This window comes from Labrus bergylta, chromosome 21 (genome assembly GCF_963930695.1).
Source record: "Labrus bergylta chromosome 21, fLabBer1.1, whole genome shotgun sequence".
Taxonomy (NCBI): Eukaryota; Metazoa; Chordata; class Actinopteri; order Labriformes; family Labridae; genus Labrus; species Labrus bergylta.
In genome coordinates this window covers 888,329-898,559 of record NC_089215.1, presented here as the reverse complement: position 1 = coordinate 898,559, position 10,231 = coordinate 888,329, and the positions used below count along the sequence as shown (strand labels likewise).

Sequence of the window (10,231 nt, the reverse complement as noted above, 5' to 3'; positions counted from 1 at the left end):
ATCAGATGACGTCACACTATCACCTGATTTATACATCTGTATGAATCACCAGGGTCAGAGCTCAGGTGAGGATGGATTATGGGTTTTGTAGTCCATCAGATGTTGTAGTTTGATGTTGATGCCCCCCTCATCGTGTTACAGCAGAGGATCAGAAACAGCTGCAGTGATCGTACTCAGCCCCCAGGTGTCAGTATGCACCTGGATTCAAACCCCCCCCCCCCCCCCCCTCAGCACGAGCAGACAGGAAGTGCAAGGAGGAGATGAAAGCTGCCTCCTGATGTTCGACAACACATCTTATATCGCTAAAATATTTTTACTTCAAACAAAACAAGGAGATATAAAGAATAAATGTCCCTTCAAAATAAAGGTCAGGGATAATTTACAGAACATAAACATTTAAACTTTAAAATATGATGTAAAGACAGAACGTACTGATGGTTGAGTGTGTGGGGAACTATATAAAAATATTCATTTGAATAAAGTTGATTGAATTTAAATTGAGCGACAGAGACAGACAAAGAGAGCGAGCTTTGTGAGAAGGATTTTAAATCATATTCTCGATTTAAAGCTGAAAGTTTAATGTACCCGGTTCAGACTCGATTTTTGAGTAGTACAGTTTTTAAGTGAAGCCATATTCAGCCCGAACATGCAGAGTCAGTGTGCAGTGTACACTGACACACACAAAGGTGATAAGCTGATCCTGATGGGTCGGATGATTTCCTGACCTGTTTGATATTTTGGTCGTAAGACTGCACACACTCGCACGGTGAGAGCAGAGCCATGAGGCCATTCCCAAACTCCTGTCTCACATTCCCATGGGAGCAGTCGAGTCAAACGCATCTCTGTCTCCGCTGGTCAAAGTATTGCCGCGTGTCATTGCCCTCTCTCTCTCCCTGATATACCCCCCCCCCCCAAAACAAAAGAGAAAAAATCCAACTTAGAGGTAACAAACACCTGGACTTGTTTTCCTGCATCGCTTTCAGACAGAATGTGTCTGATGTTATACTGCAGACAGCGTGTGTGTGTGTGTGTGTGTGTGTGTGTGTGTGTGTGTGTGTGTGTATGTGTGTGTGTGTGTGTGTGTGTGTGTGTGTGTGTGTGTGTGTGTGTGTGTGTGTGTGTGTGTGTGTTTGTGTTTGGCAAATTTCCCATAATTGTTTTCCTCTGACCTGACCTCTCGTTACCATAGCAACAGACACAGAACAGCTTGCTGCTGAATCACACATAGAGAGAGAGAGAGAGAGAGAGAGAGAGAGAGAGAGAGAGAGAGAGAGACAACCTGAGCATGCAGGTTGAAGAAACACAACCTGAACTTTTCAGAGCCGTCTCCGTCTGTGTGATGGTTGGTGATGTCATCACCACTGCACTGCATTGTGGGATATATTTAGATAATATGATCACATTTGTCAGGAGTTTGTCAAGAATCTGCCGATCAGTGAGGTTTAGCTACGTCTCATCAGTAAAGTCACATCAATATAAAACATGAGGTATTATTTTAATGTTTTATCATATTGAATATTATGTCATGCTAACACATTAGCCCATTAGCTTCAGGTCTACACCTGTGACCATCACGTTCAGGTGTAAACGGTCATGATAAGACAGGAAGTGAATCTGTAAACAACATCAACAAAGAAAAGTTTGTGGAAAGTTTTTAATTTAAAACACGTCATGAACAACAGCCAATGAAAACTCATAACACAACACAGCCATCGTCCAATAAGAAGTCAGGACACTGAGAAACATCCAATCGTAACAGGGAAACAAATTCTGTCCAATCACAGCTTATCGTAATGCTGAAAGACGAGGGGGCGGGGCTTACATCACAGCAACATGTTTGTTCAGAGCATCATTATGAAATAAAAACATCACACTAAAGACATGAAGAGGAACAAGTTCAGTCTGTATGCATCACGGATCGGGTGTACAGGAGGAGGAGGCGTGGCTTGGCTGGACCAATCAGATCATCAGGTCAGAGTGAGCAGGTAAACGAGATTCTGTATGAACATTCTGCTTTATGTTCCTCCTGTTCTCTGATGGAACAGAAGCCAACTCCATCTCCCAGAATGCATTTCACCAACACACATCCAAGCACACTCACAAAACTAACAGAAATACTTTTCAACCAATCAGGAGAGACCTGTTTACAAACACATTTAAACAAATCAGATCAGTTTATAGAGTGTGATTGATCCAGACAGACAGACAGACATGGGGGTTTTTTTGTGCTCAGTTTAACTTGGCGTACTTCTTGAAGGTCTACCTCAGGTCCAGGTCCAGGTTCAGGTCTGGACCAGTTCAGAAGATGAGATGGAATAGAGGGTATGCAAAAAACTTCACTTTGTTATCACTTCTGAATGTTCTGACACTTGTAACAGTGCATAGCCTCTGCTGATCCTGGTCCCAGTCTGATCCTGGTCCCAGTCTGATCCTGGTCCCAGTCTGATCCTGGTCCCTGGACGTCTCTTTCTCCTGCTGACACAGAACCAGCAGCTCGTTGTTCTGGAAGGTCCTTGAGGGTTACTTTAAATGCTTCCCGAAAATGTTTTTAAAAGTTGTTTTTGTTTATTTGTGTGTGAAGGTTTTGGAAGTTCCTGGTCGAGGTCCATCAGTTCTGCTCTGGAAGGATCTGTGAGGTCAGGACCTCACGGGTTCTCATCTCATCTTCCTCAGTCTGACTCGGTTCTCTTTGTCTCGCTTCTTTAAGGATGTGATGTAATGCTGAAAGAGGACTTCCTGTTCCTTCTTCCTGTTGAGGGCGTTAAAGCGCTGGTCTCCATGGTAACGCGCACAGAACGCCTTGAAGGTGGATCTGCAGAGAACCAGAGTGATATATTAATCATATTATTTTTGATCGGCTCCAGCACTCATCAACGTGAGTGTTAATCTGTTTTCATCATGCTTCACTGTGATTGGCTAAGCCAGTGCAGAGCTTGGATGTGATTGGCTGAAGTATGTTTTTTGTAATGTTAAGTTTTTGTTTGTTAATTGGTTTTTTTCATCACCTACAAGCATCCATCTCGTTGTCATCTCTAAATTCTGGACCAGGTGGGGGTCAGGTGTTACAGGTAGACTTAGGTGGACTGAGTTAGACACACAGGTGATGTTACAGGTGATGTTACCTGCTGGTGATACTACAGGTGATGTTACCTACAGGTGATGTTACCTACAGGTGATGTTACCTGCTGGTGATACTACAGGTGATGTTACCTGCAGGTGATACTACAGGTGATGTTACCTGCAGGTGATACTACAGGTGATGTTACCTGCTGGTGATACTACAGGTGATGTTACCTGCAGGTGATACTACAGGTGATGTTACCTGCTGGTGATACTACAGGTGATGTTACCTGCAGGTGATACTACAGGTGATGTTACCTGCTGGTGATACTACAGGTGATGTTACCTGCAGGTGATACTACAGGTGATGTTACCTGCAGGTGATACTACAGGTGATGTTACCTACAGGTGATGTTACCTGCAGGTGATACTACAGGTGATGTTACCTGCTGGTGATACTACAGGTGATGTTGCCTGCAGGTGATACTACAGGTGATGTTACCTGCAGGTGATACTACAGGTGATGTTACCTGCTGGTGATACTACAGGTGATGTTACCTACAGGTGATGTTACCTGCTGGTGATACTACAGGTGATGTTACCTACAGGTGATGTTACCTGCAGGTGATACTACAGGTGATGTTACCTGCAGGTGATGTTACCTGCTGGTGATACTACAGGTGATGTTACCTGCAGGTGATACTACAGGTGATGTTACCTGCTGGTGATACTACAGGTGATGTTACCTACAGGTGATGCTACCTGCAGGTGATGTTACCTGCTGGTGATACTACAGGTGATGTTACCTGCAGGTGATGTTACCTGCTGGTGATACTACAGGTGATGTTACCTGCAGGTGATACTACAGGTGATGTTACCTGCTGGTGATACTACAGGTGATGTTACCTACAGGTGATGCTACCTGCAGGTGATGTTACCTGCTGGTGATACTACAGGTGATGTTACTTGCTGGTGATACTACAGGTGATGTTACCTGCAGGTGATACTACAGGTGATGTTACCTGCAGGTGATACTACAGGTGATGTTACCTGCAGGTGATACTACAGGTGATGTTACCTGCAGGTGATACTACAGGTGATGTTACCTGCTGGTGATACTACAGGTGATGTTACCTGCAGGTGATACTACAGGTGATGTTACCTGCTGGTGATACTACAGGTGATGTTACCTGCAGGTGATACTACAGGTGATGTTACCTGCTGGTGATACTACAGGTGATGTTACCTGCAGGTGATACTACAGGTGATGTTACCTGCTGGTGATACTACAGGTGATGTTACCTACAGGTGATGCTACCTGCAGGTGATGTTACCTGCTGGTGATACTACAGGTGATGTTACTTGCTGGTGATACTACAGGTGATGTTACCTGCAGGTGATACTACAGGTGATGTTACCTGCAGGTGATACTACAGGTGATGTTACCTGCAGGTGATACTACAGGTGATGTTACCTGCAGGTGATACTACAGGTGATGTTACCTGCTGGTGATACTACAGGTGATGTTACCTGCAGGTGATACTACAGGTGATGTTACCTGCTGGTGATACTACAGGTGATGTTACCTGCAGGTGATACTACAGGTGATGTTACCTGCTGGTGATACTACAGGTGATGTTACCTGCAGGTGATACTACAGGTGATGTTACCTGCTGGTGATCTTGGCCTCCTCCAGCAGCTGTTTGAACTCCTCTCTCGCTTTCTGCAGTTTATTCTTCTTCTCTTTGTACTCGTCCTTTAGCCTGCTCTTCACAAACACATCAAAGACCTGCATGAGCGCACACACACACACACACACACACACACACACACACACACACACACACACACATACACAGTTAGAAAAATGATTAAATAATAAAGTTAATGAACTATATTAAACTAAACTGTAAATAACGATCATAATGATGAACCTGTTTCCTCTGATCCGAGGTCAGCAGCAGGTATCGAGGGTCGAACACCATCTTGTGGAGCTCCTTCTCATAGGTGGAGAACGCTGACACCTGAGGACACACAAACACACACACACACACACACACACACACACACACACACACACACACACACACACACACACACACACACACACACACACACACAAAGACAGACTCAGGGGTCTCACACACACACAAACATGTTTTTAGCTGTTTGTTCCATCAGCAGCATGTTTGCAAATGCTCCCAAACTTTAACTCCTCCCACTTCATGATGTCATCATCAGGTAACAACTTCACCTGTGAACATCTGTCAGCTTCACTCTGTGTGTGAGTGTGTGTGTGTGTGTGTGTGTGTGTGTGTGTGGGGTGTGTTACCCCTCTCTCCAGCATCATCTCTCTGAAATGAGCCACTCGGAGTTCCAGGGGGAGGAGCTTAACTTCTCCTGGATGAGGGACGAGGGACATCTGCTTCTCGACTCTAGAAAGAGAGAGAGAGAGAGAGAGAGAGTGCTGAACTTGGGATTTTACCAATCACATCGCTCTGTGATGATGACAGTCAAGTTGGGGAACAAAAATTATTTATTTGAACTAAAGATAAAAAGTTAAAAAAAAGCTGACTCAGAATAAATCCAATTGAAGACAAAAGGTCCAAACGAGCCGAGAAGACGAATGACCAACTGACAAACAAAATGGAGACGGGCTGACTACTGGTGCGTTCCATTTGATGTTGGAAACCAGAGATTACCAAGATGCCAGTTGGACACATTGCCCAGACCCCATGAAATCGGACCTCCAACTCTGACACTCGTAGGGATCTTCAGTAATCCTGAGCTAGAAATCCAAGATGGCCGCCCCGTGCATCAACAGGAAGTCAAAGCTGTACATCACAGAGTTCATCCGTCTTGTTTTTGTGTAATTAAATCAATCAAACCGATAGAGGTTTCTCTCTGATCTCTACGCACTCAGGCAGTACTCAGGAAGTAGCCTGGCACCTCTCCAGCAACCAGACCAACCCCCATACTGTGGTCCATATCTGGAATTGACCCGGTGACCCTCCAGTCCCCTACAGACTGAGCTACTGCTGACCCAGACCGGTGAAGAGTCCACGGTGCAAGCAATAAAATCCAAAAGCAAATAACAAGGTCCAACTAAAGTCCAAACACAGCAAGAAATCGAGACAGAGCAAGGGGTGAAGTCCCCCCAGGAGTAAAAGGGAAATCAACACAAGAAACACAGGAAGAAAGACGAGAAATCAGAATGAGGAGGAGGGTGAAGGTTTGACAGCAGACGTACAAAGAAAGGAAGGCACACACACTCAAAAATCAGAGGGTGAGCAAACACAGCTAACAAGAAATAAGTTAAAACAAAGAGGACAGGAAGTTTAACCAGCCATGACACAAGGGGCAAGAACTACCAAATAAAACAGGAAACACAAAGTACAAACACAAGCATCATTAGGATCATAAGCCCATTAAACCTTTTGGCCTTGTCTCCGTTCTGCTCTCTGATTGACTCAGTCAGACTCACCTGTTTCTTTTGGAGTCATGTTGATGTTCATCGTCTTCACCGTTACCATGGAGATCAGACGATTGACAGCCGCAGCCATCTGTTAGAGGTGGATGACAGACAGGTAAAACTCTCTGGAGGAACACTCTGATGTTTGGAGGTTTGTGATGTTGAAAGACAGTCGGAGTATTTTTCTTTATATTTAAATCTAGAGTAGAGTTTTAAATCCTTCTTGTCACTTACAAAGCTCTTCACTGTCAGACATCTACCAGTCAGGGTCCAGGGACAGACACCCTCTGTACTTTTAAAATCATTTTCACATGACGCACGATCGCTTCCCCCTCCCCTCCCCTCCCCCGCTGGTCTGCGTCGACATTAATAACACCATTCTGTACCCGAGTACACCTGTGTGTGTACTCAGTCTGATACAGCAGGTAGCAGTATGCACATATCGGGTTTGTAAATCCGCCAAAAAGCAAAAAAGAAGTAGTAACCATGGCAACCACTCACAGACTGAGTCCATCCTGCTAACTGTGGATGTTGCTGTTTAGAATTAAGTACTGTAGCGGTTCACTTCCTTGTTTGAGCACGATTGTGTTCACATCTCCCGCGGACTGTAATCGAGTACTCATGAATCGTGACCGAGACCACCTCTTCAAGCAGACTCGAGCATGGTACCTGAGTACAGTGCATTTGTGTTCACACTGATCAAATGAACCAAACTATGGGGTCAAGCGTACTCAGATCCGGGTCCCTAGTGTGAAACCATCCTAAGAGTATGATTAAAACTTTCCTTTTTTGATCAAGCTCACAGTTAGGGCTCAAGCTTAGACCAGCTCCTAGTTTTGCTGCTATAGGCTCAGACTGCAGCATGAACGTCCATCCAGTCTCAGCAGAATATCTGTTCTCTAATCAGTCCGGTTCGGTTCAAGGTTTCTGCCCATTAAAGACGTTTTTCTGTCTCATGTTGGATTCAAGAGCACACTCTAAACCTTCTCTTTAAAGAGTCCTCACATTACTTCAGTTAGGATCAGTGTTAGGAGTGAACGCGTAACTGTAACTCCACAACGATCTGCAGTGACAAGAAAGTAGTTCATTTTCAAAATCAAAAACGGCATCACAATTACAGAAATTTAAAAAAGCAACTGATCTGCAGAGTCCCTCTGCACCTTTAAGAAAAAGCTAAAGACCCAGCTCTTTCATGAATACCTACTAACTTAATGATGATGGTCTCCATATTATTGATGATGATGATGGTAATGACGATGGTTTTTGTTTGATAACGACGACTTATAAGATGGTTTCTATACTGATTAGAGCTCTCAAGAACTGCCCTCAATGTTGTGCTTTGCCTCTGGTCACTTCCTGTCAGCACCTGTGTGTCCAATCAGACTCAAAGCTGATCGTTTGCTCTTACTCACATTGTTCCCTATTTTCTAGATCCTTGCTTGTGTTGTTCTTACTCTCTGACGTACATCGCTCTGGATAAAAGAGTCTGATAAGTGAATTGTAGAATTTTAGAACTTGGATGGCCGACAACAACAAAAGATTTAGGATTATTTACAACGATTAGGTGGACAAAGCTACGCTAACATTAGCATCCTGAAGGAAAGAATATCACACAGGCTGAAGATCGATCAGATGGAAGCTTCCTGTCTTTGAAATACCAACATGACTTTTTCCTGCTCTGTAGTCTATGCAGAGGAAAGAGAACTTTGTCCAGCGACATGAATATTAATTCTTATCTCACTAAGCACCGAGCTGAACAACACGCCTCTGCTAAACTAGCTGTCAGAGCGCCCGGTGCTGCAAACAACAGAGACCCTGGTTACAGCTCAGTGTTTGCACGGCAGACTAAGGAGGATACACTCCATCCAAACAGACGAGACTTGAATTTAAATCACCGCCAGCAAAATGATCTGTGAGTCAGGACTAAACAGTCAGGTGTGTTGTCGACAACATTCTTCATTTTAACTGTTAAGTCTGTTGCCTTCAGAGAACAAAAAAGCTAAATACCTACAAACAGAAAATGGCTAAATGAGTTGTTTCCTCTCATGCTGCCACAGCAACACTTCAGTCAGACAGCTCACGTTTGTATCTCTAAATTATTTATTGCAGCAGAATAAGTTTGTGGTTGCCGTCTACTCTCCGACCTCATCACTCCTCAGTTTTAATTTACATGCAGAAGTTTGAGGAGTGATGCAATGATTTCTTAAACCCCTCAGTCGAAGCCGACAGGTGGTTGGTGGGGTTGAGTAAGAGTGCAGAGATGGTGCAGGTCAGAGCTGGCGATGAAATCTTGCAGCTTAAATAGAGCGCTAATTGGAAGGAGGTGTTGTCAGGTGATTGTTGAGAATGAGGTCGAGTGTGAATGATGATGAGTGGGGCGGGGTAAACAGAGACGTGGATGTTAGCAGCACTAGCTTGGTTAGCTTCTGTCACAGCAAGTTTTTTGTGGCTGAAACTTAAACATACAGAGCTTTTATTTTGAGGTTGCAAACTTCATTTTTCCTGTTTCCTGCTCCAAAAAAAAAAAAAAAAGTAAATGTTGTTACTCTGTTGATGTTTACGAAATATTTATAAATATAAGAATCATTTTGTTTGTCAAAGCTTAACCTTAAATCCTCCTGAACTTAACAAAATGAAAGTCTTTATTTGCTGTGAAGAGAATTTGAGGATGATGATGATGGTTGCGTGTGAACATGACAAGGTGAAGTGACAGACCTTCAGGTGTCGTCCTCTTCCTCTTGTGGGGCGGGTCCTCGATGATGCTGCTGATGTCTCGTCCAATCAGCTCCCCGGGTCTTTCCCACACAGAGAGGTGGATTGTGGGATTGAAGAAGAAGATGCGGTCGTCTCCGGTCCACACTACACACCTGAACACACACACACACACACAGACACATATCATACAATCACACACATTTTATAGACACACCTCAATGTTTGCCCCTACCCAGCTGTGCTAAGCTAATATACCAAACTGGCAGACATAGAACCAGACCCAGAGTGCACCTGGGATCAGAGTCTAACCCTGAAAAGAGGAGGACCAGGCCAACATTTATTTACTGTGTTAAGTGTTTGTGTGCGTGTGTGTTTGTGTGCGTGTGTGTGTGTGTGTGGGTGCGTGTTTAATTGTGTGAGACAGAGCAGTTACCATGGCGACCCCGGGACAGGAGTGGAGGCGACAGGAAGTTTGTCTTTTCTTCCCTTCTCACTTTCCTCCTCCTCTTCCTCCTCTTCTCTGTCTGCAGACACACACTGCAGACAGACACACACACACACACACACACACACACACACACACACACACACACACACACACACACACACACACACACACACACACACACACACACACACACACACAAGTTTGTTTGTGGTGTCTCACACTTTTCAATACAGGTAACAAAATGCTTCACGACAGGACAATGAAAGCAAACACATTAAAAGCAAAGAGACGATAAAAGCAGACAAGCAGTATAAGAGATTAAAAATAAAAAAGGAAATCACAGAGTAAAAGCTTTTTTTTTTTTGCAAAAGACTGTCTTATGCAGAGAAATAAAAACGCACTCTGCAAGTCTGATCTCCTCTGACAGGCCGTTCGAAAGTCTGGAGGCTCTGACAGAAAAAGCCCTGTCCCCTCTGGTTTTTCAGCCTGGACCTGGGAACAGAGCTCTAACAGAGGATGTCAGACTGCGTCCTGGT

The 10,231-nt window shown here is 44.2% G+C and overlaps 1 protein-coding gene across 1 annotated transcript in view; it reads right to left on the bottom strand.

Annotated features, from left to right (window-relative positions):
- Positions 1 to 1,639: 1,639 nt before the first annotated feature.
- tcerg1l (transcription elongation regulator 1 like) overlaps positions 1,640 to 10,231 on the bottom strand; it is a 29,539-nt gene continuing 20,947 nt past the window's right edge. Inside the window, exons 9-15 of the mRNA XM_020655864.3 lie at positions 9,681 to 9,784; positions 9,248 to 9,399; positions 6,545 to 6,623; positions 5,393 to 5,495; positions 4,995 to 5,084; positions 4,731 to 4,849; positions 1,640 to 2,812 (exon numbers count right to left, since the gene is read on the bottom strand). Of these exons, the coding sequence (XP_020511520.2) occupies positions 2,656 to 2,812; positions 4,731 to 4,849; positions 4,995 to 5,084; positions 5,393 to 5,495; positions 6,545 to 6,623; positions 9,248 to 9,399; positions 9,681 to 9,784 (804 nt within the window). The 3' untranslated portion in view covers positions 1,640 to 2,655. The remainder of the gene's footprint in view (positions 2,813 to 4,730; positions 4,850 to 4,994; positions 5,085 to 5,392; positions 5,496 to 6,544; positions 6,624 to 9,247; positions 9,400 to 9,680; positions 9,785 to 10,231) is intronic.